The sequence below is a fragment of the Argentina silus genome (assembly GCF_951799395.1).
Source record: "Argentina silus genome assembly, chromosome: 14".
In the NCBI taxonomy this organism is placed as follows: Eukaryota; Metazoa; Chordata; class Actinopteri; order Argentiniformes; family Argentinidae; genus Argentina; species Argentina silus.
Window position 1 is genome coordinate 15,104,943 of NC_139668.1, and position 27,610 is coordinate 15,132,552.

Sequence of the window (27,610 nt, forward strand, 5' to 3'; positions counted from 1 at the left end):
GGTCAACATGGAACCAGCTGGTAGAGGGTCAGGGGTGAACATGGAACCAGCTGGTAGAGGGTCAGGGGTCAACATGGAACCAGCTAGGAGAGGGTCAGGGGTGAACATGGAACCAGCTAGTAGAGGGTCAGGGGTGAACATGGAATGAATCGAATGCTGAAATGAATCGAATGCTGAAGTGAATCGAATGCTGAAGTGAATCGAATGCTGAAATGAATCGAATGCTGAAATGATAGTAGTTAACAGCAACCACGTTAATTACCAGAACCCGGTTGCTGTGGGTTCCCCCCCATTTCCACCATAGAAGAGACATTTATGTTAATACACAAAGTCAAGTGATTTTAAAATTCAATAGCATGTGTCTGGTTTGAATGAAGTTGGTTTTAGATCATTCTATCATGAGGTTTATGCTATTGAGTTTTAAAGAAAAGAACAATTTATAAAAATTCATAGAAGCTTTTTTTATTTTAAAACAAAGGCTGTAAAACCTTGCCAGTGCGTCTCTGGTTTGAATTAATTTGGTTTTAGATCATTCTATTATGCGGTTTATGCTATTTAATTTTAGAGATAATTTAATTTCATTTAAATTCATGGTGCAACCTTGAATGTGCAACTTTGATACTGTGTGTCTCTGGTTTAAATGAAGTTCTCATTTAAACCAGAGATCTCTATATGCAGAGTGCTATTGAAGTAAAAACATTATTATTTATTTTTTTTAAATAGGTTAACCATAATACAATGTTTCATAAACGAATAAGTTGTTTTTTAAGTTGTCTTTGCTGAGGCTTAATTTATGAATTATTATTTTTATTATTATTAACTCTTGCTCCATGTTAAGACTAAAACAGTGACTTGCGATGTTTGATTGGCTATTGCCACTATAGGCTGGTGGCTAGTAATAGTTATTGTTTAAGATCAGCGTCAGTTGAAGATGCTTGTTTTAGGTTGACACAATGTCATCGTCTGATTTGCATGTGCAGGTTGGTAGACCGAATATGATGATGAGGCTGTCACGTCTGCTAACTACACACACACACACACACACACACACACACACACACACACACACACACACACACACACACACACACACACAGCCCAGAGGGGTCAATGTCATCGTCTGATTTGCATGTGCAGGTTGGTAGACCGAATATGATGATGAGGCTGTCACGTCTGCTAACTACACACACACACACACACACACACACACACACACACACACACACACACACACACACACACACAGCCCAGAGGGGTCAATGTCATGGGTCAAGATCAACTTTCTCTGTTCTAGCCGATAGAAAGTGGAGGAGCTCCATATTGGGTTTTGAGCTATGGTAGATGGATGCTTTGGTAACACCTCACACTGCATTTGTCATTATTTTGCGTCAATCATCAATTTTCCTGTTTTCATTTGTTTCCTGCAACAGAAATCCTATTTTGCCTGCATCCCCTCGTCCTCCTCCTCCTCCTCCTTTCCTCCTTCTGTTTCTCTCCCTCCTGTGTGCTTTTCAAGCCCCAGTAGAGCCCCATGCAGTAGTCTGGGCTTGCCTTGCTTGAAATTGTGTCAGGCTATGCATCTGAGCTTGTGTGTTTGTGTGTGAAAGAGACTTTAGAAATGCATATGTGTGTGTTTTTCCCAGACTCTGAATACAGCAGCCAGGGTCTATTCAGTCCCAGTAGTCAGTTCTGTGGAATTCCTCGGGAGCTCCTTTCTATTGAATGCCCCTATTCTGTCTGTCTGGTTGTGTGTGCTATATGGTTCCCTTGTACTGCTGTGTGTGTGTGTGTGTGTGTGTCTAGGGGTAGCTTCCTCCTGCTGTATATCTGTGTCTGTGGAAGAGACCAGTAAATGTCATAGGTGTTGTGGATCTGGAAGTGGTCCCAGTGCAGACAGCTGCTCTGTGACATCATCCACTCCTGGCACCTGCATCCCGATTGGATACCTGATATTAAAGGGGGCTGTGTGAAGGACGATGGCTTTGGCCACTCCCACTGTCATCGCACACCCCACCCCTCACCCCACCTGATCCCAAGGCTGCTTACACACGCTGATTAGTGTGTCTGTGTTTGTGCGTGTGTGTGTGTGTAGGATCTGAAGGAATTACATCCAGCTGCGCTCTCTCTCTCTCTCTGTACCTGTGAGACCTCTTGGGAAGGAGTAACCTGAAACTGGGGGCAGTCAGGCTGATTGCTTGCCTCTCCGCCTGCCGTGTGTATGTGTGTGTATGGAGGGGGGAGGGGAGGAGAGGAGGCAGCGATGTGTGTGTGTGTGTGCTGCGCAGCGTCAGGGAGTTTAGTGTATGGCTGAAGGCTCAGCACTCAGGCTGTGGAGGAATGGATAGCTTTCGCATCAACCGGTGTTTACTCTGAGAGACAGAGTGTGAGTGTGTGTGTGTGTGTGTGTGCTCTCTGGAAGTGCAAAACAGGGGGACAGGATGGCCCTGAACAGAGTCTCCCTACTTTGCCACGATATCACCAGGATGTGGCTGCACCTCAAGATCATGACAGGTATTTGTGTGTGTGTGTGTGTGTGTGTGTGTGTGTGTGTGAGTGTGAGTGATACTGACTGACTGCAATTGTCACTTTTCATAAAGATGCCAAAGTTTCACCATTGTATATGCATGCGTTCCCATACTTTTGGATCACTTGTTTTTTTGGGATGGATGTATATAACATTTGAACGTAAACACCTCCCCTCCTAGACCCTTTTTGATTTTTTGGTGCATATTGTGTGCCAGTTGGCATGCTCCGTCCCACCCCTATCCCAGTGAGTGAGTATCGGTCCTGTAGGTCTCTATTTCTCCCCTGGCAGGCGTTGGCATAAATGGGGTTTAGAGTCTCCTCTGTCCCCCTGCCCCCTGGCAGTTGGCAGCCAAGGCGTCCGCCTGCCATCATCTACCATGTCACAGATTGAGAGTTGAGGAAGAGTCTTAATACTTTTTCAATCTTCACATCACTTTACATACTAACCTGAACACTGTCTTGTGGTATTTAGTTTGATTAGAATTGATTTTATTTTCATTATCTCATTAGTCTTTCTGGGGGCTTAAAGGAAATGAAGCTTCAGCAGATTTTGTCAGCTATGGCATCTTGCCTTGAACATAAGATGAACTATGAAGTTTTTCCCCATTGGGCATAGCCGACAGTACATAGCCGACAGTACATAGCCGACAGTACATAGCCTACAGTAAGAGTACAAGTGAAAACACATCCTTGGTTGGAATCTTTTACTGGCGCTTTGTCATGAGCTCTTCTTTTGTGAGGAAGTATGACCAGAGGCGTCAAAAAGAGAGAGTTTTTCCGTGTATGTGTGTGTCAACAGTGCGAGACGTTTGAAAGTGGGAGACAGTGGAGTGTTGTTTGCCTCTCGCTGTAATAGTCATTTTCATTCAGTAAGAGAGAGATGCTTGCCAACACAGAGAGGGGCCCATTGGTCAAGCATTAAGCCATTGTGCTACATTTCCAACTGTGTCTCCGGAGATGGCCAGAAACACAGACAAATACAGTAGATTGGGGTAAACAATCCTCCATGTTGGCTCAAAGACATTCCATGTCTATAATATTCAAATTTTCCTTCAACTGCAAACAGTATGTCTATGGCTCTAGTGGGCCCTGCCTGTGGACACGTTGATTCAGAACGCTATACTGTATTTAGCCTACCCAGTGAGCAGTGCTTTGTAGTACCCATAGTGTTTGAGATGGAGAGGCCAAAACAATGTATTTGACAGAGTAGCGGTGTATTTCATACATACATTTCACACGGTAAATGACCATGTTCAGTTATTCTAGCTACTGACCCAAAACAATCCACTTCAATGAGTTTGGTGATGGGATTGGGCAGTGGGCTCACATGCCAGGGCAACATTTGTGCCTGGTCTGTCGCCCTCCACCCCCACGCCTGGTGCAGCTGTGTGTGTGTGTATGTGTGTGTGTGTGTGCATGTGTCTGTGTGTGTGTATGTGTGCGTGTGTGTTGGCAGATGGAGCCCTGGTAAACCCTGACTGTAATACCAGATAATAGAGCCTGGATCCCGCCCCCCCCCCCCAACATGAACACATGGAGAGTGGCTGCTCAGTCCGTTGCTTGCCCACACACACACAGCTGCCCATCTACCAGACCACCACCAACAGTTGGTCCTTCAGCTCATACCAACACGGCCCGACTCCCCATCCTACACACCCATGTCCACATCCTCACCCATATGCTGCCTCCCAGTCTACATTCCAACACAGCCTTGCCCCTCCTCCGCATACCAGCATCAGCAAATGAAGGGGTTAACAGTAGGGGTTAATTTGAGGAGTGGATGAGTCGGGTAGAGGGGCAGGGGTCTAGCGAGGGGTTGGTTTGGGACTGGGCTGTTGTATTGTCTGGGTGACATCAAAGGAAGCACCACCTGTGGAGCTGACTCTGTACTCTGGACATGTAAAGGCAGGAGAGGGACAAGGAGGTCTTCAGAGGGCGGCAACGACGTGTGTTTAACTGACTGTGGCCTGTAGAAACATGACAAGAGAACAAAGACTCAACATGTTCAGTTGCATGGGACTGGAGGGGAGTGTTCCGGCCAGGGTGCAATACTACGGTTTTGTACCACACACACACACACACACACACACAGGCATGTTAACTACCAGGAGGTGCATGTGTAGAAATATGGGGGTGAACTTAGTTTCAACTTGTGTGTCCCAAAAAACGGTTTGACCAAATGACTTACGGTACACACATTTAGGGTTACTGAAATCACATAACGTAGTTAAGGTCAGCGTAACCACATCACACAGTCAGTCCTTGTATAAGACGGAGAACGGAGATGAGATAACATGTTGTCTGTTTACAGAATGTGATATTAATCAAATCTGTTATTCAACCTGTTTGGATGGAAAAGAATGGCAAGACAGAAGAACATTTAGACATTTAGTGTTTTATATATTTTGCATTGCCTGTAGCATCTCTCCTGCTTTGGAGACAAGAGCTGCATTGTTGCCTGCCTCTCCACACCTTAAACCAGACCCAAGTCTCCTGATTAAATATGTAGGCATTTGTAAAAGAGCCCTGTCCTCCATTCAATCCCATTTACCCAAGCATCCCTCCCTCCCTCCCTCCCTCCCTCCCTCCCCTGTTCTCTGTATGCTTTCACCTCGCCAAACGTGGGGCTTATTCAGTGGGGTTCAACATTTGCAAAACACTCAGAAATGTTTGGTATAGAGCTGGCAGTGCTGTTTTGCCTTGTAGAAAAGGGAATTCAGTCGGTTCTATACAGTCCATTTCTATCTGCATTTTTCCAAACGTGGGACCCCATTGGATAAGCCCCAGCTCTGGGGTTGAATGAGTGGCGAGGGGTTGCGAGGGGGAGGGGGTGGGGGACATTCTTTGCCCCCCATCGAGGGGGGTAGGGGGGGTGAAGAGATCCCTCACTGTTTCCAGTCCTGTTGTTGGTGGCTCCTCTAAACACCAGTATTGACTGGAGTGGATGTGAGGTGTACTTCAGCTGTGAGGTGTACTTCAGCTGTGAGGTGTACTTCAGCTGTGAGGTGTACTTCAGCTGTGAAGGGCGGGTCTGTGGGCATTCTACAACACAACCCGTCAGATTTGACTAAGCATTTGCATTAGTGCAAACTACCCTGATTTTGTTTTCTTTGCAGAAAAGACTAAACAAAAAAGCTGAAAAGGGAAAAGGTTGAACTAGTTAGTTCATAGGAGTAAGACATCAAGGATGCTAGGCTGCTACACGTGCGCGCGCACACACACACACAGCCACACACACACACACACACACACACACACACACACAGCCACACACACACACAGCCACACACAGTATTCAGTTTCTTCAAAGTTTCAGATGGCTAGATGGCTCAGGTATTTTAACGATAGAGATCTTGAGTCCAGTGCTCAGTAGAACTAGGTCAGAGACTGACCAGCCCTCTCTCTACTGTACTCTACTGTCTCTCCTACTGTACTCTACTGTCTCTCCTACTGTACTCTACTGTCTCTCCTACTGTTCTCTACTGTACTCTACTGTCTCTCTCTACTGTACTCTACTGTCTCTCTCTACTGTACTCTACTGTCTCTCTACTGTACTCTACTGTCTCTCCTACTGTACTCTACTGTCTCTCCTACTGTACTCTACTGTCTCTCTACTGTACTCTACTGTCTCTCCTACTGTACTCTACTGTCTCTCTACTGTACTCTACTGTCTCTCTCTACTGTACTCTACTGTCTCTTCTACTGTACTCTACTGTCTCTCTCTACTGTACTCTACTGTCTCTCTACTGTACTCTACTGTCTCTCCTACTGTACTCTACTGTCTCTCCTACTGTACAGTTTATGGAGGGTGGACAGTGTCAAAATTCCAACTAGCATCAAAGCACAATGTGTAAACTCAATCCCTAACCTAAGCTAATGGGTATGCTAGCACCTATGCTAATACCTTGTATGCTTGTCTAGCTTTTACTTGTCTATGTTAATGTGGCACACTTACCTCATGATTAGAAATGGAGAAGTACAACACAGTTCTGTCTTGGATAGATGTCTTCACAAGTCTTTTCTTCAAGTCAGTTAATTAAATATGAATAGCTAGCTAACATGTCTTGACAACAGCTTGAGTCCTAGACACCAACACTAGGCTTGAACCCTAGACTTGAACGCTAGACACCAACACTAGGCTTGAACCCTAGACTTGAACTCTAGATATAAACCCTAGACACCAACATTAGGCTTGAACCCTATGCTAGATAAGTTGATTGGCTAACACCATTTAGACCAATTAGCTCTTTTCAAGAGTAATGAAAAAGGGGCGGGGGCTGTTGTTCTTGAAACATCACTACAAACATCTGCTCATAGCCAATCAAAATCTGACCGCTCGCAGCCCGCGTTCCATTGAAACAGAATCCGCTAATAAGAAGTTCTTCAGACCTCCAAAGGAGGCGTGATTTGAAGGTAGATTACTGTACAGTCACCATACTGATATGATGGTGCCAGCCTTTCAGCAACAGTATGTAGAAGGATTTCTGTAGAGGACATTGTGAAGCATCATAGATGATTGTAATAAAGAAACACACTTGTTTCATCTGCTGTGGTGTGAGAAACAGTGGGGCCAATGAAAAGGTGTGTGTGTGTGTGTGTGTGTGTGTGTGTGTGTGTGTGTGTGTGTGTGTGTGTGTGTGTGTGTGTGTGTGTGTGTGTGTGTGTGTGTGTGTGTGTGTGTGTGTGTGTGTGTGTGTGTGCGCAAGCTTAATCCTGTTCATAATGGTTCATAAATGGCAGTTCTTTCTGAACATGTTGGGTTCTGTTTCCAGTTGTTATTGCAGCTTATCCCAAAGAACTGGAGTTAACACAAATGATGGGACTGTATGTTTGTTTGTTTAACACTCAGTATCTGTCCTATCATCACATCACCACCCTGATCTCTACCACCTTCCCCTCTCACCAACACAGAACTCCCTGCCAACCTTCTAACCCTGAATACTACGCACGCACGCCCGCGCGTACACACACACACATACACAGGGGTCCGGGCCCCAAACAGATTAGCCTAATCCATTCGCAGCATAGAGAGAAGGAAATTAAGATTGTTTACTTCCCTGCCCCCTCTCCCCTCTCCCTCCCTCCTCTCCATACTGTTTGGGAGGGGGGTATATTTTGTATGAGGCCCCCTCTCCCCTCTCTCCTCTCCCTCCCCCCTCTCCCTACTGTTTGGGAGGGGGGTGTATTTTGTCTGAGGCCAATATCTTGAGAAGTGGGTCAGTAGTGTTTGGGTAAGGGTCTCTGGCCATTTGGTGTCAGCACTGGGCTGTGTGTGTGTGTGTGTGTGTGTGTGTGTGTTCGCTCCACCACATACTGTGTGTATGTTACTCAGTGTTTTCCCTAGGATTTGTTCTAGCGGTGTTGGGGGTACGGGGTACTTTGGGGAACGTGGGAAACTCTGTCAACTTACCTCTAGGGAAATAAAATGGCACTTGACTGCAAAACAATGTTTTGGAGACAGCTGGCAGCTTGCAGCTCACACCAGCGCGACTGATTTTCAAAGTTATTTGTTTGAAAAACCGTTTTAGCAGAAGTGTTATGTTATGTTCAATGATTTTTGCAGTGGCGGAGCGCCACAGCTGAATGAATAAAGGGGAAACAGTGTGAAACTGTGTGTTAATGTAACTGTGATTGATGTGTGTTCTCTCTCCCCCTCTCCACCAGATGAGATCATGCAGCAGGAGAGTGGTCCTCTGTGTGCTGCAGACATCAGGCCTGATCTCACAAAACAGTTTGCCTTCCTCTCAGGTCAGTTGGATCCCTTCTCCCTCCCTCCCTCCCTCCCTCCCTCCCTCCCTCTCAATAATAATAATAGGATTCAAAAACAAATCGCTGCTTTCAAGGTGGCTTATCTTTCCACCAGAGTAAGTGCTCTGTTCCACCAGAGTAAGTGCCCCTCTGCAAGTCCTCCTAAGGCCCAGGCCACATTAATCTGTCAGAAAACAAACATGTATAAGCATGGAGTCACTATCTGATTTGATCCGTGGAATTTGGGGCGTGACATTTGAAACGGAACACTCAGCAACCCAACAACGCTTCCTTGTTTAATTGTCTAAACGGACAAACAGACTGTTAAAAGTCCTCCAAACTGTCATAAATAACTGACAAACGGACACTAGCGGACACTAGTGACTTAAGTCACTAGCAGAATGTGTTCCCCTCAGTGTTAATAGTGATGTTGCTGATGTCTAAGGTAAGGCCTTGTGATGCCAGGGGTTTTGTGATGCCTGTAAAGGCCTATTTATTTTTGATCATTGGAGTGGAGATTGATTAATTTCAGTTTTTGACCTTTCGCGTGTACCCCTTTTTCCGTTGTTTACATGTACTGTATGTTGTTATTATTATAGTATAATAACAATTATTGTTAGTTAGCCAGGCTGCATCTATGGAGAACCTGAACCATTGCCAGGAAAGCTGCGTTTCCATCCGTCACTACGGCGGTCTCGACCCAGATAGGGCCCCGCGTCGGGTTACCCCCAACAATGCCTGCACGGAGACGGCCCGTGAATAATTAATCGCCATAGTGAACCACTTGGCAACCTGACCCGCCAATGGATGGAGGGGCCAAGTGTGTGTGGCACTGTGCACTGCTGTGATTGGCAGCTGAACCTGTGTGTGTGTGTGTGTGTGTGTGTGCGTGTGTGTGTGCTTGTGTGCGCGTGCATGTGTGCTCATCTGACATAATCTCACATTCACACACCCAAGCTGCAGCTTTTTGTTGTTTATTATTATTGACCAAGTGTTGCCATGAGTTTATGTTTGTGGTTGTTTTTGAGTTTCAACCACTACAGCACCATGTGGACTAGTTTTTGTTTGCGGTCTTCCCTGGAGCCTGTTCCTGTGGTTGTGTTCAGTGTCAGCTGTTTGTCTTCTGTAATCTCTGTGGTCTGGTCCCTGTGTGATTATGACTGAAGTTAACGGTTGTCAGGGATGATTCATGTCAGACCTGAGGAAGGGGAATCATATGAGCACATTGCCGAGTCATATGATGAGATGTGGCCTATTTATAAAGTCGACTTCTCCACTACAACCCTGGTTACCCCACTGGTATGACTCAGTGTGCTGGAGGTGGCAGAACACACAATAAGAGCAATTCTTTACATTCTTATTTTAATATATGCATGATACACTGAGGAAAACATCAACTACCACAGTAGATCTTTCTCTCAGGCTAAAATGAGTTCACATTAGTTCAGATTATTTTAGTTTCCCACAGTCACATTATAGCCTTACTCTTCGTGTGTGTGTGTGTGTGTGTGTGTGTGTGTGTGTGTGTGTGTGTGTGTGTGTGTTTGTGTGTGTGTGTGTGTGTGTTTGTGTGTGTGTGTATCTATATATATGTGTCTGTCAGATCCCACTCCAGGCTAGTGCTAGCCATTAACCTTTAGTGGTCTGTGTCTCAACCATGCAACTGTCTGACAATCGCACGCACACACACACACACACACACAGACAGATGGCACCAGATGGATCCCAGTGCTCCAGAGGCACTAGGATGAGATTCCATGTATTAGTTTACTGTATAAAGTCCTCTATATCCACTGTTGGTCGCTATCTGGCGGGTACAGTGCCATAGAGTCCCAGTAGGAGAGCCACCAGCAGGCTTACTCAGTCAGAGCAGATATCTCCCTCTCCTCCCTTCCCCCTCTCTGATATGATCAGTGTAATCCTCTCTGTGGCCATATCCAAGAACAGTAGGACAGAGATGGTGATTACAAGACATGAAATGGAAGGATTCCAAAGTCATTGCTCGTGTCTCCTTTATTCAAGGGTGTCCTGGGGCGGGGAGCCGTTTTGTTTTGTTGTTGTTGGAATCCCTGATTGCCCCTTTATTGTTGTATGACCTTTGTGTGACCTCTGCTTCCCCAGGCGGCCGAGGGGAGAATGGCAGCCCCATCATCATGTTCCCAGAGTTCCCTGCGTTCAGTGAACTCCAGGAGGAGGAGTTTCTCAATGTGCTGACCTACCTGACCAGTGTTCCCAGGTGAGACACGTGCAGACACACACACACACACACACACACACTCACTCACACATGCTTGCAGTACGTACACAAATACACCCTTTTTTTCTTTTGTCTCACACACACACACACACACACACAAATAAAACATATGACTTGTCATATGACTCATTTGGTTGTACTTAACATCATTTTCAATTCATCCAATTGTTTCACTGCATTGGTACGGTAGTACCAGCAGATGTCAGTGTAGAGCTATTTTCAAAGGGTCTTTGTTGGAGCAGTCAAGTCTCCAGGGGAGTGTTGGATTAAATGACATATATACTATACTACTGTAGTTAGATTGTGAACTTCTGTTCTGCAGTTCTGGCTAGGTCCTCAGAAAATACAATATTATTTCTTAAGGGATACTACAGGGATAGATAGATAATAGATAGATAGATTATAGGGAAAGCCTCATGCCCATTTGCCCATACTGCTGAACCTTTGGCCTTTACCCCCCTGTGTGCCCTGTGGGGGTTGGCCAGATGGTGGTGAGCTGGATGAGACCCCAGGCTGTTAATAATGAGCCTCAGGGGCCTCTGGTGTCCTCTGGTGTCCTCTGGGGCCTCTGGTGTCCTCTGGTGTCCTCTGCGGTCAGGGAACAGAACAGGCCCCAGGGCTCTCATATGGAAGCACAAGGTATTATGTCATGAACAAGGACAATGAATTATTTTTTACAAATGGAGGCATCATTCAACACCATTGTGCTCTCCATTGTAACAGATATCACTATTATTACTATTACGTGTATGCAAATGCAGAATCAAGGTGTTATACCTAAATGACGTATTAATTCAGTGAATTCTGAGGTGTGATGGTCGGGTAGAGTATTCTGGGTGTAGAATCTGTAGCCTACCCCCATGTGTCTGTTTGAATATAGAGAGCCTTCATAAGGTAACTCTCCTGTGGCTCCTGCCTGTACCTCGGACAGGAGAGAGGGGTCAGGAGAGAGGGGTCAGGAGAGAGGGGATTCACTGGAGATGAAGGAGGCAATGGAAAGAGGTACAGTGGGGGAAGGCAAAGGGGGGAGGTTAATTACTCTAGGTTTACCTCGCAATCAGATCTATGTATTTCATGCTGCCTATTGAGGAGCATAAATCATTCTGCCAGTTCAACCCCGTGCAGGGTCCTGATTAGTCAGCGTGGACAGAGGTCCCCCTCTGGCTGTCCCTCCTGTCCTGGTAGGTTGGCTACGCGTGCTTTCTAAACCTTAGTGAGAAGAAGAGGCTTGGCTGTATTTGAATAGCCATTCATTCATTAATTCAAAATTCTCTCTCTCTCTCATTCTTCCGTTTCGACACCCCCCCCCCCACACACACACACACACACACACACACACACGCATGCTGAGTAGTGAGAAGGAGGGGGTGAAGGGAAGGGTGAAGAAGGAGAATGAGATGGAAGGAGAGGGAGGGGTAGAGGGTAAGAAGAGGTGTGTGTGTACGTACGCACGCACGCATGCGCACACACACACTGTCATGGCCGCAATTTAATTTATGAGGATTTTGCGGCTCCTCACCTCACCATCTTAAGGGGCGGACTCCATCCCATTCTCCATCCTGCCCCCCTTTCCACATGAGCCATTCAAGCCCACTGTTGCCTAGGCTGTCAATCACCTTACACTGGGCTGTTATTGGCTGTGGGGGGAGCAGAAGATGCAGGGCTGAGTGTGTATTGGCTGTTGGGAGAAGCGGGCAGGCAGAGGAGAGCTTGTTCTCAGGGTCTCTGCGCTTGGCTCATGTTCTATGTGAGCTGTAAACACTCCACTGCTCCATGTCACACCAGCCCTGTAGAGGAATAACCATGTGGGGAAACCAGGAAAACAAAGGAAAGGAATAACATGTACTTCCCTGAGGACGTCTGGGAATAATACCTCATCTTTGGAATACCAGCTGTTTTATGTCATTTGACTGTAACATCAATGGGATTGACCTGAGGAGAGGCAGCAGGCTTTGGGTGGTGTGTATTGTGTGTTGTTTGTTTGTTTGTTTGTGTGTGTGTGTCCGTGTTTGTGTGTGTGTGTCCGTCCGTCCGTCAGTTTGAGGAGGCGGCAGCGGAGTGATGGATCGGGTATTTGACTCCTGGCTGAGTTGATGTACAGATGGACTATTTCAGCAGGGCTCTCATATTGGCTCAGTGACATTACTCTGTGTGTGTGCTTACGAGCATCTGTTAAATGACTCCCTGACTGTATAAACAACACAAATGCTTTCCTTCCGGCTCGTATGGTAATGCTTGTGTTTCGTAATATTTCCCCGCAAGCAGGACACACACACAGGTTGAGAGGGCTTCTTGTATGGTATTGCCTTTTTGATGAAGGAGCAGAAACCCCCCACATACACACACACACACACACACACACACTAGAGTCCCTGTTGCCGTGGTGATAACAAGGTTTTCCTCCTGCAGTGTGTCGGCTTCTGGAGTGGGCTTCATCTTGATCATCGACCGCCGGCAGGACAGATGGGCCGCCGTGAAGGGGACCCTGCTACGCATCGCGGTGAGTGTTTGTGTGGGTGGGGGACTATGTTTCTGTGTTCCCACATTTGTCGAGCTTGCAACTTAGAAGTGAGCGGTAGTGTTAGAAATCGAAGCGTTGGAGTGGGTGGATGCCTGCCTACAGTATGTGATATGCTTGAGTACTGTGGATTAATGGCAGCTGGCCAAATGACAGGTGTCATCACCCGGATACCGTATGTCATAACAAGCAGAGAAACAGCCTCTGGTGTTTGTTATTGCCTGCAGACAAGCACAACTTGAAGACGTTGCTATGACTGTCACTCATCTGAAGGATGGGTCTGTCAGGCCTGTTTCTGTGGTGATCCTGTGGCTGCTCTCCTGCTGGCTTCGTTCTATAGCTGTGGAGCAGCATCTTCTTCCAGCTCAGATGGAACATCCTCTCAGTCTGAAGTCTGACCGCAGGAAAGAGGGGGAAGGATTTCTCTGCCTAGAGCAGGCTGTTTCAAAGACTATGATTAGCATTTTGAGCATCTCTCCGTTTCTTTCAGAGCGAAAGAGAGACCTAGAGAGAGGGAAATCAAGAGGAGTGAAAGACATACATACATACATACATACATACATACATACATACATACATACATACAGTAGCAAGCTCAAGGGTGTGGAGTTTCCACACCACCAAGTTTGATAACAAACACACACACAAAGTACAATTCGAATGCAATTGGGAAGTTGGGTTATTTACATCCAGGGGGGGAGGAGGAAGTCAGCTATCTATTCAAAGTCTACAATCCTTACTCAAAGTCCTTTGTCCGTTATCTAGGGGTAGTCCAAAAGCGGGTCCTCAGCCAAAACAGTTTGTTACACAGTGGGGGGTAATCACCCACATACTTTTCCTCCCTTTTGGGCAGCCAGCTCCCTCTTTCATCCCCCAAACCCTGGTGGCTTAATGATCCACAGGTTTGCCTCATTGGGGCAGGAAGTTCCTATAAGGGTTGCCTCGTGGGGCAGGACATCCATATAAGGCTCGGGGGGCGGAGCCAGTGGGCTGAAAGATACCTCCCTTCAATTATCACTCCCTTCATCGCTCCCTGCCGTCTGCCACAATAGATAGATAGATACATACATACATACATACATACATACATACATACATACATACATACATACATACATACATACAAACAAGGGCTGGCATGTACCATAGGCTCTGAGAGCTTGACAGCTGTGCACCTGAAGGAAATAGTGTGTGTGTGTGTGTTTACACGTTGCCGTAGTTCAATAGACCCACTTCCACCCCCACCCCTTGCATACCTCTAAAAAAGTAGTTTATTGAACAGAACCCCTCAACTTTGAATCTCCTCATACATACAGTGCAATTTCACGGAGCGCTGGACAGCAGCTCACCTTAACTCATACAGGGGGATTTATAGGCATCTTTGATACATGTACTCTCTCCTCGCCACATAATAAGAGAATGTATGCAGATGCAGGTTGATATAAGAAAATTGGACACTGATGAACGTCAAACACACACAATGCTGCATTGCCGTGTGATTTCCAAGAAACGTCACAGAATGTGAACCGGAATAGCTAATTGTTTTACCGCCTTGTCCTTTTCATTTACCGCCTTGTCAGCTCACACCAGCAAACCATAGTCTCTGCACCATCACTCAGCCCAATATGGCCCGGGTCACACTATAGGCTGTCCCAGTCATAATGGCCTGTTCCAGACCATTGGGTCTGTCCATGTCGCCTGGAAGGGGAGATGAGCTGTTAACATTCCAGTGGCTTGTATTCCTTTGTTTGTTTATTCTATTCCCTGGTGTTCTGTTGCGTTTATATCCCTCCGGTTTGATGATGTGATAATTGATTTCTCTGCAGTGATTCTAGTGTCGTCGGGGGTGATGGAAGCCAGCTGATTAGTAGAGGAGAGTATGAGCCTGGTGTCAGCAACTCCCTGGGGACTGGCTCACACACACACACACACACACGCACACACTTTCTCTGGCACACACATTCATGCATGCACACACACGGCTCTCTCTCTCTCACCCACATGCACTCACACACACGCAGAGCACTGCATGCCTTAAGTCATCCTCCAGGAATTATTATCATTATAAATAATCTGATTGCTTTATTCTCCCCCTTTTCGTGTGTGTGTGTGTGTGTATGTGTGTGTGATATTTGGCTTGGTCCCAGGTGAGCAGGCAGTGTGAGGAGTGGGGGGCTGGTGTCATTTCTCACCCCCAGGCAGGGTACAGAGTAGTGGAGGAGGGGGCGTGTGTGTGTGTGTGTGTGTGAGAGGGAGGGATGAAGCCCACTACTGAAGAGAAGAACAGCATGGGGAAGAGATAGTAGGTCTCAGATACTTTGCACTAGCAGCTGCTGAATTAATGTAAATGGGGGCGTGTGTGTGTGTGTGTGTGTGTGTGCGCGCGCACACGCGTGTGGATGCTTTGTCTTTTCAAGGGTCTCTCCCAGTGACAGGAGGCTGTGTGTTTGTGATGACCTTGTGAATGTGCACGTGTGTTTTATGCCGAGGGGATGTGCTGGATGCACCTCCCATTATGGAGCCTCAAGACCGTGTATCTTCCTTTACTGCCGATAAGTCAAGGTTATCTCTTTCCTCTCTATGTGCTACTTGTATAAGAATCATGATCTTGTAGATCAAATGTGTTTGGGGAAAAAAAGCCAACGGATAGTTGTTGTTTTGTTATAGTCCCGAACCCTAACCCATAGTAACCGTAACCCTAACCCATAGTAACCCTAACCCTAACTCATAGTAACCCTAACCCTAACCCATAGTAACCCTAACCCTAACCCTGTGACAGCTGAGGTGAGGTGATGTGAGTGTTCTGGTACAACATGGCTGCCGTGTGTCTCCCAGTTGGGTGCCACACATTGGTGGTGGAAGGGATGTTGAAGAACACTTGGACCCCTGAGAAGTGCTTTTCAATAATTTTTCCACGTGATATTATATGTTGAGCACATTCAGTGCAAACTGTCATGGGATAGACTGAATAGAATGATATTGTTATGTAAATGACAGGTCAAAATGGCAGAGGCAGCCCCTCCCCCATATTACTCCTGAAATGTTTTTTTAATAGCAGGCAGCCTGCTTTTAGAGTAGTCTTGTTATCTTAGATTGAGCATAGGACAAGCTCTCCAAAAATATAGTTGTTTTTACTGATTTGTAGTCAAGAGGGCAAAGCATTTACATAGGGATGTTTTTAAAAAAAGAAGAAAACAGCCGTTCCCATTCATGGCAGGGTTGCTTCCTGCTGGGCCACCTTGGGCCACCAGGCAGGACCTGTCACTGTTTTGCGAATCCTATCCCAATAAGTTCATGTGAAACATAATGGTGTAATGAATGGGAATGTACATTTACATTTTACATTAACAAAGGATAACAATTAACAAAAAAAAACTGAATGTCATAGTGAGACAATACTGGGTTAAACACAGACACACACACACACATCACTCAATACCATGTGTCAGTCAGTTAAAGCACTCCCAGGACACAGTAGGTTAAGCTAAGTAGCACTCCAATTAATCAGATATACAGTGGATGCCCATGGCCCATGCTAGCTGTTTGTGAGAGTGAAAACAAATCAAAAAGCCTTTCACAGGAGAAAGAGACATGGATTGGAATTGGAGTGGATACTGGACATGAGACCTATTGGTCTATTGTTGAGTGCATGTACCGGATAGGGACAAGGACACCCTCTCCTAGTTTATTGATTTATAGAATGAATAATGAATGAGATATTTAAAACACCCTCTAGACTCTAGAGACATAGAGATGCTTAATGAAGAGGAGAATAAGTCTATAACAGTGTGTGTCCTGTTGACATGTTCTCCTTCACAGAGACTCATCCAGAACCTTGTATGTACTGAGTTTATTGATTTGGAAATAGGTTTGCCTCTGAGAGAGACTACAGACAGCCATCACTGCTGCACGGAATCTCCATTCTCCCGAGGAGTGTAGTTTCCATGACAACGTCATGTGGGTTGTCATGGATGACTTCCATTGGCGGCTAGATGATGGCACAACACACGGAGCTTCACAGCATATGTGATGACATCATACCACTCCGAGAGAATCTCATGATGCGGAATGAACTGGGAATGTTACTGACAGACGATGTGCACATTGTGTTATTGTGTGGTTTCAGGGCTTTCTTTAAATGCCATAGTGGGTGACATCACGTTAATGTCTGTAACCTGTAAACATAAAAAAAAAAAAAAACTAAAGAAATCAGTCAAAGAGCCGGTTATGAAAAGAAAGAGTTTCTGTGCAGTACTGTACCTCGACCTGTATTGGTAAAAGCTCTGCCTCCTTCTCTGTTCTGCCCACTGAGCTGGTATTTGTGGCTGAGCTGCAGTAGGAGGGTGGTTGGAGTGTGCTGGGTTTAAAGGAAGCTGTGAATAGTAGTTTCTCTGTACTGCGCCTCAGAGTGGGAGAGATTGACCTAGTCAGTCCTGTGGTGTTGATTTAAGTGGAGCAAAACAATTCACACAACTCACAAAGCCAGATTGGACTTTATAACTTATTCCTGGTGTGTGTGTGTGTGTGTGTGTGTGTGTGTTCCACAGGGTTCATTCCCAGGGAACTTGCAGCTGGTCCTGGTCTTGCGACCCACCACCTTATTGCAGCGGACCCTCTCAGACATTTTCTTCAAGTTCAACAAGGATGAGTTCAAGATGAAGGTGCCGGTATGTACCTAACCTCTGTCTCTGTCTGTCTCTCTCTCTGTCTTCTCTCTCTCTCTCTCTCTCTGTCTGTGTCTATCTCTCTGTCTCTCTGCCTCTCTCTCTCTTGCTCGCTATGTGTGTACTGTAGCTAACGTGTCGCCCCCCGTCCCCCATCCCTGTCCCTGTGTCAGGTGGTGATGCTGAGCTCTGTGACTGAGCTCCACTCCTACATAGACCGGACCCAGCTGACCCAAGAGCTGGGGGGCACCCAGGAGTACTGCCACGAGACCTGGATCTCCCACCGCACCGTCAGTACTGCCTACCCCAGGGCCCAACCCGCTTCATATTCATGCATATCAAATTAGGATGTTAAATTAGGGAACCATTTATTATGAAGTAGTGATGTTTTTTACCCAGTACTTTAGGGGAAAAAAAGGGTTACTAAATGGTACATTTACCCTAATCCTGAACAGGCTAAATATATATCAGTGAAATACACTGCAGTGAAGAATGATTTGTCTCTCTTTGTGAGTCAGTCCCCTCAGTCAGTGTGTTGTTGACTAGGCTTGTTGTGTGTGTCCCCTCAGTCAGTGTGTTGTTGACTAGGCTTGTTGTGTGTGCCCCCTCAGTCAGCGTGTTGTTGACTAGGCTTGTTGTGTGTGTGTCCTCAGTCAGTGTGTTGTTTACTAGGCTTGTTGTGTGTGTCCCCTCAGTCAGTGTGTTGTTGACTAGGCTTGTTGTGTGTGCCCCCTCAGTCAGTGTGTTGTTGACTAGGCTTGTTGTGTGTGTCCCCTCAGTCAGTGTGTTGTTGACTAGGCTTGTTGTGTGTGTGTCCTCAGTCAGTGTGTTGTTGACTAGGCTTGTTGTGTGTGCCCCCTAAGTCAGTGTGTTGTTTACTAGGCTTGTTGTGTGTGTCCCCTCAGTCAGTGTGTTGTTTACTAGGATTGTTGTGTGTGTGTCCCCTCAGTCAGTGTGTTGTTGACTAGGCTTGTTGTGTGTGTCCCCTCAGTCAGTGTGTTGTTTACTAGGCTTGTTGTGTGTGTCCCCTCAGTCAGTGTGTTGTTGACTAGGCTTGTTGTGTGTGTGTCCTCAGTCAGTGTGTTGTTTACTAGGCTTGTTGTGTGTGTCCCCTCAGTCAGTGTGTTGTTGACTAGGCTTGTTGTGTGTGTCCCCTCAGGCCATCGAGGCCTTTGCCCTGATGGTTAAGACCACGGCTCAGACCCTGCAGTCTTTTGGCACGGAGCTGGCCGAGACGGAGCTGCCCAACGATGCCCTGGCCACCTCCCACCTGCTGGCCACGCACACAGAGAAGAAGGAGCTGATGAAGGTAGGGTCTCCCACTAGAGGGTCTGATGAAGGTAGGGTCTCCCACTAGAGGGTCTGATGAAGGTAGGGTCTCCCACTAGAGGGTCTGATGAAGGTAGGGTCTCCCACTAGAGGGTCTGATGTGGCTTTCTCTCCTCATGTCATTTCCCCTTATCTGCACTGATGTGAAGGAATACCGATGGTGAATACTAATACCAACCTGTGTTTTGGGATTAGTGAAGATCCAGGTTCGGTCCATGTTCAGTTTCCTGACGTGTCGTGTGTGTGTGTGTGTGTCTGTGTGTGTGTGTGTGTCTGTCTGTGTCTGTGTGTGTGTGTGTGTGTGTGTGTGTGTGTGTGTGTGTGTGTGTGTGTGTGTGTGTGTGTGTGTGTGTGTGTGTGTCTCCCAGGAGGACCTACACGTGGCCCTTGGCCAGGGAGGGCTGCTGCTGGAGAGCATCAACGAACCCCTGCAGAGAGAGCCTGACTACAGCATGAACCACGACGAGCGGGAGAACCTGGCCACCGTGCGGAGGTCAGATGTTAGGGGTCAGGGCTCCTATCTCCCCAGACCTGGCTGTACTGAGCCTGTACATTCATCATATCATTATGATGGCTAGACACAGATCTTGGATCAGCTTATAGTCTCCCAAACCTAACCTTCACTCAACCACCATTATGGCACTGTCTTATGTCAGGTGTCGTCATTGCAGCACGACCCCTGCTTCGCCTGACCCCTGCTTCGCCAGTGTAAGGGAGTCGCGAGTATCTGTCGCAAAGACAACGCCGTTATGGGAGAAATTAACCGTTTTCTGTTAGGGACCTCTAGCCAGTACTGCACAGTATAGGAGTGTCAGAGACAGGAGGGAGGAGGGGAGGTATCCTGAGATCTGAAAAAGAATGGCAGGAGTCTAGTGGAGTGGCAGATCTCTATGAAAAGCATGGTGTGGCTCAACATGGCGCCCACCTCTCACACCAGCTGAGCAGCACAACCCAGAAATGGAGATCCGTATGTCACCGATGTAACCCATCTGATTCACTGCTGACGCCCAGTGATCTGGGGCAATAGTTCAACTGAACTAAACCCTTTCATTCTTTCTTTCCATGGTCTCCCCCTCCACGTCTCTCACCTGCCAATCCCTCCCTCCATCTCTCTCTCTCTCTCTCTCTCTCCCTCCATTGCCTCCTTTCTCTCTCCCTCCCTCCATTGTTTTCTTCTCTCCCTCTTTTTTTACTCCATCCATCCACAGATTGATGGGTCAGCTGGATGAGACAGAGACAGCATTCGATGACTTCTGGGAGAGACATCAGACCAAGCTGGAGCAGTGTCTGCAGCTCCGCCATTTTGAGCACCACTTTCGTGAGGTCAGTAGAATCATGGGTGAAGAGGGTGAGCGTGAGGGTGAGAGTGAGTGTGTGTACTGCCTCAACATTTGTGTGTACTGCCTCAACATTTGTCACTCCTCACTTTGTGAGTCTACCTGTCTGTCTGTGTGTGTGTGTAGGTGCGTGCCCAGCTGGATGTGGTTGCAGAGCGGCTGGTAGCTTTCTCTGAAGTTGGCATCAGCCCTGCCCATGCAGAACACGTCCTACGAGAACTCAACAGCCGTGAGGAGAGAGCCTGTGTAAGAGGACTTATATAACTTATATATATATATACACACACACACACACACACACACACACACACACCTACTGACACAGTAGAACACGGAGGCACACACATACAGATTTTCCATAAACCTGCGGGTCAATTCAAATATTGATTCACTCAAGGCAATGATTGAATTAAGATATCCTCTTGAAAACAATGGACCATTTTCTAATCACTCATTTTTATTCCTTCCTTGCATTGAGGGAATGTACGATTCTAAATTGGCCCTAACCCTGGTTTACAATAGTAAATGATATTTCAAGTAGAACCGGAGAGGGATGACGGAAAAGCTCTATCTCTATTTGTCCTCTGCTTGTACTTCATTGGCCTCTGGGGAATGCCGGGGAATGTCTTAGAGAGGGAGTGAGAGGAGGGGGAGGGTCACACTACTGTGGGCTCCCTCATGCTGCATCGTCATCACATGCTGCACCTGTTTTATTTATTCTTTTGATGGTGTTGCAGAATTAGGAGCAAGGTTCTGCAGTGGTGCATTGTGCATAATGTAATCGCGTGTGCGTGTGCGTGTGTGTGTGCACCTCTGCGTGTAGGACATACTGGACCAGGCCCTGTCCCTGGCTGGTGAGGGGGATGGACTTATCGAGAGTGCCCACTACGCTGAGGACTCAATCAAGCCTAAGTGCTGTGAGCTGAGGTCTGTGAGTGAGGAGGTCACCTCCATCCTCAAGGCCAAGAAGGCTATGCTCCATAGGGCCATGGAGCTGCACCACTGCCTGGAGAAGGTAAACATCCCTGGAGTCTATCTGTCTCTGTCTGTCTATCTATCTATCTATCAGTATGCAGGTCCCTAGGTCAGATATCTGTGTCTGCCTCTGTCCTGTGGTTTACATACTGTAGCTAAGCCTCTGTCCTCCCCCAGGCGTCGAGGTGGTGTGAGGAGGGCATCTACCTCCTGGCGTCCCAGCCTGTAGACAAGTGTCAGTCTCAGGATGGGGCCGAGGCGGCCCTGCAGGAGCTGGAGCGCTACCTGGACACAGCGGCAGAGCACACCCTCACAGACCTCCACGCCATCTGGAGAGACTACGACTCAGTGCTCAACCTACAACTTAGGGTGAGTGAGTGGCGGCCCCTGTGGCCAAGGAGTAGGTACTGCATGACTAGGATTAAACAGGGTTGTGGTTCAGTGCTGTATAATTACTGTATAATCAAAATAAAGTAGTACCAGTATGTAGCAGTGGAAATACTTTTTATTAACTCATTTCTCTCTCTCCCCCCCCTCTCTCTCTGTGTAACAGGAGCAGGTAGAGAAGGTGTTCCAGAAGCAGGTGTCCATGCAGGAGATGTTTGAGAAGAGGAGGGTCAGTCTGAAGAAGCTGGCAGCCAAACAGCCCAGGCCCGTCCAGCCTGTGGCCCCCAGGCCCGAAGCCATCAAATCCCCTCAGTCCTCCCCTAGTGAGTCAGCACTCATCATCACACTGGTGCTCGAGTCACTATCTGACCATTCTGGGTGCTAGAATGGATGGAAGTGTAGCTAGCACTCCCTAAACATAAATGTGATTTTCAACCACTAACTGTCTCCTTGAACCCTAATCTTTGTTTATGAACAACTTGTTCACCATTTCTGACTGGATTGTACTCCTCTGTCCTTTATAACATGGCCATATAATAATGACTACCTCTAAATGACATAAGTGCATATTTTGCTTGTGTTGTTGTTTTGTTTTCAGATGAGAAGTGCTTATTCCCCATTCTCCATTCTTATCTATTTTAGCTCATACAAGTACAGAGATAACATGTGATGAGGAAGATATCCTGAATGGAGGCAGCTGCATAAAAGTAAGCCCTCTCTCCCCTAAAGCCTCTTAGATGCTCCTTTGTCCCTTTCTCTGATCTTTGACAGTTTTTCTTGTAAAGTCTCTAAGTGTTTGAATTTGGAACGTGACATATTGCAAGCCACTGTATATGATGAAGCCTACAGTACATGTGATAGTAGCTCTTGGTATTGGAGACTACAAGTGTTTAAGTTGAAAGAGTGTGAATGAGACACAGCTCTGTGGGAGAGCTTGAGAAGTAACTCTTACGAGGCTCCATACAGTACATTTGTGTGTGTGTGTGTGTGTGTGTGTGTGTGTGTGTGTGTGTGTGTGTGTGTCTGTGTGTCCGCAGGTAGACGCTCATCTGCAGAACGACAGCAGCAGACAAGCCTCTCTCTCTGAGGAGGAGGAGAACTTGGCTGTCCTAAGACGGTAAGGCATGGGGGGAGGGGTCAGGGGCCAAGAGTTCAAAGTTAATCAATGTGATGCTTGCCAGTCATACAATATACATAACATATCGTCCAGTGAGATGATCAGAGATTTCGTCATGCATTGGAAAAGAGAGGCAGTTGAATGAGCCAATTGGAAGCGAAGGAGGATTAGGATGCCTCCTCCTGAGAATCAGGATTTGTCTAATATCTCATCTGAAGGATAAATGCAGACAATACTTTGAATGTCGTTGATAAAGGGAACGCGTTTCTGTTGCTTTGTACCTGTAGGCATGTGATGAACGAGCTGTTGGAGACAGAGAGAGTGTACGTAGAAGAGCTACTCTGTGTACTGCAGGTGAGTGTCACTGCACCCTCTGTCCACTAGAGGCCACCATTACTGCACTGTTCTTTAAGCTGCCATTTTCAAACTTTAGTTTATGCTTGCTTGTGAACATCAACCGTTCTAAGTGGCTTGTAAGTAATTGACTAGTATATATCTTTGTGAATATGTCTCTCCTGAACATGTTCTGATCTAAACGTCAGTTGCCAAATGCTCCTGTTCTTCTGATACCTGGTCTGGTGTTTCAGGGTTACGCTGCAGAGATGGACAACCCTGCCATGGCCCACCTCATCCCCAGCACTCTCCTCAATAAGAAGGACGTCTTATTTGGCAACATGCCGGAGATATACCACTTCCACAGGAGGTGACCTCCACTCCACTCCGCTGTAGCATCCATGTTATGAAATGTCTCGGAATAGAACTGAAGAGCAGTGCTAACGTGTGTTCCCGTTGTTTGTGTTCCTCTGCCTCAGGACTTTTCTCAGGGAGCTGGAGACCTACACAGACTTCCCTGAGCTGGTTGGACGATGCTTCTTGGAGAGGGTGGGTTGGTCTAAATGAACTGAGCAGAATAGAACACACTATGAAAGTGAACATGTCATGTGCTGACGTCTCTCTCTCTCTCTCTCTCTCTCTCAGATGAATGATCTGCAGATCTATGAGAAGTACTGTCAGAACAAACCACGCTCTGAGAGCCTGTGGAGGCAGTGCTCAGACTGTGCTTTCTTCCAGGTAACCTTTCATCTCGACTTGACCCTCCCTCAGGGCGACAATCAATGACTGAGCGACGTTGGGCTTGGGTCTAGATGCCACATAATGATTGTCAGTATTATTGAGTTGTGTTGGTTGAATAGGGCACTGACCGCCTAATCTTGCAGGGGGAATGTTCATTTTTACACATATTTTTTATTTCTTAAAGGAGTGCCAGAAAAAGCTGGAACACAAACTAGGGCTGGACTCGTACCTCCTTAAACCTGTGCAGAGGATAACAAAGTATCAGCTCATACTCAAGGTGAGTGACAGAGTCATTTCAATTCGACGTTTATTTATGGTGTTTGCACTTGTGCTTGTGTGTGTGCATGTATGTGCATGATATGACTCTGTCATGTATTGCTAGGAGTTATTGAAGTACAGTAAAACCTGCGATGGTGCTGAGGACCTCCAGGAGGCGCTGTCCTCCATCCTGGGGATTTTGAAGGCCGTCAACGACTCCATGCACCTCATCGCCATAACAGGATATGAGGTCAGCACACTGTCACATTCAGAGTCACAATTCTGACACTGACAACGTCACTACTTTGGGACACTGGAACAGTGCTCAAATCAATGACCCTCTCTCTCCTCCTCTACCAGGGGAACCTGTCTGACCTAGGCCGGCTGCTGATGCAGGGCTCGTTCAGTGTGTGGACTGAACACAAGAAAGGTCACGCCAAGGTCAAGGACCTGGCCCGCTTCAAGCCCATGCAGAGGCACCTGTTCCTGCATGAGAAAGCCCTGCTCTTCTGTAAGAGGAGAGAGGAGAATGGGGAGGGCTATGAGAAAGCCCCCTCCTACAGCTTCAAACACTCCCTCAACGTGAGTCCGCTAAGCCCTCCAAGTCACTCCATGATCCAGATCAGCGAGCAGCAAATGGAACCAGGAGAACCTGGGAAAGGGTCTAGGAATGGAAATTGAACTAGGTGTATCGCACACCCTTATGTAGATCACTGCGAGTTCAGTGTTGTGTAAGGAATAAGCAATAGCTCTGTACCATGATTAGGTGGTATGGTGAAACGGTGCAATAGTGGTTTGCAGATGTGTAATGGCTGGATTCCCTCCCTCCATCCCTCCCTTGCTCCCTCCCTCACACAGATGAGTGTAGTGGGCATCACAGAGAACGCGAAGGGTGACAACAAGAAGTTTGAGATCTGGTGCAACTCGAGAGAAGAAGTGTTCATTGTCCAGGTGTAGTTGACGAATGGATTTGTTGATTTGGTTTTATTTGATTGTTTGACCCGAATTATATCATTGCCCCTCAATTCCCTCAAATATGATATTCAATAATGTGATGGTAAAAGGCTTATGAAGATAACAACCAAGCATTGTTCTCTGTAATCATGTGATGTTTTCATTTCCAGGCTCCAACAGCTGAGATCAAAACCTCGTGGGTGAACGAGATCCGGAAGGTTCTGACTGGCCAGCTGAAAGCCTGCAGAAGTACGAGGGGGATTTTATTTGACACACACACACACACACACACACACACACAAACACACAGAGAACTGACACTGCCAATCTAAATGCTAAAATGTATTTTAGTTGTATCAATGATCTTTTGATAACCGTCATTCAATGATTTGCTTTAGAAGCCAGCCAGCAGAAGACATCTGAACCAATGTCTCCGAGTCCAACCAGTAATAATGCACCTGTCTCTCTCAGGTCAGTCACACACACACACACACACACACACACACACGTCTTCCTTGGAAAACAGCAATATCACTATCCTAAGTGGTTGCCATGGTGTGAGCGAGTTAGAGATAAAGACAACAGGAGTGGAAGGATGTTGTTTTCACATGTGTTTTCCTCTTATACAGCAGTCCATTGAGAAACAACCAGAAGATCCTGAAAAAGCAGGAAGAGAAGAAGACGGACCCAGCCACCTCTGACCCAAACTCCTCTTCCTCACCCAAACAAAAAGGTGCGTAGCACAATGTACACCTGTTTCCCCTCTGAAGAGACACCAGTATGGCTCTTGTATTCCTGTGAGTAGTGAGAAAATACAGGCTCCATTCTAAACATCTTTGAATTCTGGTGCCATTGAGTCCCTCCTTGTTTCACACCGTAAACGTTATTTTGTTGAGTACTTGTATTTCTACAGCGCAAGAATAATGTTCTTTTTGACTTCCCAGAAACTGTTTACGATATATCTCCCACTGGTCAACCTGACCACACCTGTCAGATGGTTTTCTCCATTTAGATATAGTAGTATAGTATTCTACCTCTTATTCTATTGCTGATTCTCTTGCTGACTCTATGGCTATTCTATTCTGTGTCTCAGAGCCTTCTTTTGCTTCCTACTTTACGTCACTGAGCACAAGTAATCTGAGTTTAATTTGTCTTTGTTTCCCTTCAACCACTTTCATTTCTTTCTTTCTTTCTTTCTTTCTTTTTCTCTTTTTCTCTTTCACTCCTGCATTCTTTCTCTCTCTCTCTCTCTCTCTGTCTCACACTCTCCCTCCCTCTCACCGTGGTTGCAGATGAGGCAGTCACCAGTCCTACAACTGACAGGGCATCAGTGGCTAAAAAACGTTTTACCCTACAGGGTTTCAGCAATCTGAAGAGCCAGAAAGGTAACCTTCGACCCCTGGACACTGCAGTGTGTGCAGGTTTCTGTTCCACTCACACACCTGATTTGAACTTCAAAATCAAGGTCTCCATGATTACCAGATTGGTTAAAATTATGCATCCCCCCCCCCCACTACCAGAACCAGGAGGGAGGAGTACTTATCTTGTCCAGTAATCTACTGTATTCTGTTGTAGGATTGTGAGGTGAATATTGCATGTTTTCCCTTGCAGACCTTTTGCCCCTTGATGATAAAAGTCTAACATTACCCACGATGCATCTCTGCCTGGGTAGTCCACCAGGTACACTATACTAACCTAACTAGCCTAATAATAACATTGCCCAAAGAGGAATAAGTCCCTATAGTTTCCATTTTAGTATCCCCATCTCTCTCTACTCTATTTAGAAGTGTCCAAGAGTTTTTAGAAAAAGTGTCTGCCTTATTTTAGTTTGTTAAAGGTGATGAGGTGTTCTCTCTCTCTCTCTCTCTCTCTCAGCTGATTTTCTTCTCTTCTCTCTCGTTCCCTTTATCGTATGTCTTCTTCTCCCCTCTTTTCTCTCTTTCCCTTTCAACCGTGGCCAGGATCTCCTCTTAGCCCTGACCACAAAACCAAACGCCACCAGGTTAAGAGTGACCCAACTCCCTTCGGGTTTAAAGGTATTCTACTCCCATGCCTAGTTCATTTCCCTTCTCATTCCGTGGCGTGGTCATCTTCCATCATGATCCCTCTCTCTGTGTAGACCTGCCTTCAACAAAGCTCAATTCTTCAGCTCCATTCAGTGCGATGAACATGTTAACGTAATTTGAGTGACTGTTGTTTGAGGCAGTTTAAATGAATCCTGTGAGGTCAGAGCAAGCGAGGCTACTCGGTAGACAAAGAGATGAGCTCTAGGGTTAAGGGCTTGACGTTGTGAACTCCACTTGTCATTTGAGCAATGAATATGCCTTTGGACTCATCTAGATCTTGATGGGGACTCGTCAGAATGGAGTGGTTGACAGAGCTAGAGACTAGAGCCTCTACATTGAGGGAAAAAAAAAGCAATTATTCACACACACAACAATGAAAAAACATGCTTATGCATCAATG

General features: G+C 46.6%; 1 protein-coding gene across 8 annotated transcripts in view; it reads left to right on the forward strand.

Annotated features, from left to right (window-relative positions):
• mcf2la (mcf.2 cell line derived transforming sequence-like a) overlaps positions 1 to 27,610 on the forward strand; it is a 37,759-nt gene that overhangs the window by 5,888 nt on the left and 4,261 nt on the right. For 2 of the 8 annotated variants that reach the window (XM_083684966.1, XM_083684970.1), the window contains exons 2-26: positions 8,191 to 8,274; positions 10,396 to 10,510; positions 12,941 to 13,031; positions 17,597 to 17,716; positions 17,887 to 18,003; positions 18,873 to 19,022; positions 19,411 to 19,535; positions 20,251 to 20,365; positions 20,506 to 20,625; positions 21,203 to 21,394; positions 21,532 to 21,723; positions 21,908 to 22,064; positions 22,384 to 22,448; positions 22,779 to 22,858; positions 23,146 to 23,212; positions 23,446 to 23,561; positions 23,671 to 23,740; positions 23,837 to 23,929; positions 24,117 to 24,209; positions 24,315 to 24,440; positions 24,551 to 24,772; positions 25,049 to 25,141; positions 25,315 to 25,393; positions 25,543 to 25,615; positions 25,774 to 25,877. In XM_083684966.1, the coding sequence (XP_083541092.1) occupies positions 8,191 to 8,274; positions 10,396 to 10,510; positions 12,941 to 13,031; positions 17,597 to 17,716; positions 17,887 to 18,003; positions 18,873 to 19,022; positions 19,411 to 19,535; positions 20,251 to 20,365; positions 20,506 to 20,625; positions 21,203 to 21,394; positions 21,532 to 21,723; positions 21,908 to 22,064; positions 22,384 to 22,448; positions 22,779 to 22,858; positions 23,146 to 23,212; positions 23,446 to 23,561; positions 23,671 to 23,740; positions 23,837 to 23,929; positions 24,117 to 24,209; positions 24,315 to 24,440; positions 24,551 to 24,772; positions 25,049 to 25,141; positions 25,315 to 25,393; positions 25,543 to 25,615; positions 25,774 to 25,877 (2,859 nt within the window). Of the gene's footprint in view, positions 1 to 2,323; positions 2,512 to 8,190; positions 8,275 to 10,395; positions 10,511 to 12,940; positions 13,032 to 17,596; positions 17,717 to 17,886; positions 18,004 to 18,872; positions 19,023 to 19,410; positions 19,536 to 20,250; positions 20,366 to 20,505; positions 20,626 to 21,202; positions 21,395 to 21,531; positions 21,724 to 21,907; positions 22,065 to 22,383; positions 22,449 to 22,778; positions 22,859 to 23,145; positions 23,213 to 23,445; positions 23,562 to 23,670; positions 23,741 to 23,836; positions 23,930 to 24,116; positions 24,210 to 24,314; positions 24,441 to 24,550; positions 24,773 to 25,048; positions 25,144 to 25,314; positions 25,394 to 25,542; positions 25,616 to 25,773; positions 25,878 to 27,610 lie in introns of those variants that run through there. The other 6 variants (XM_083684967.1, XM_083684971.1, XM_083684969.1 and 3 more) reach the window with 5 other exon arrangements.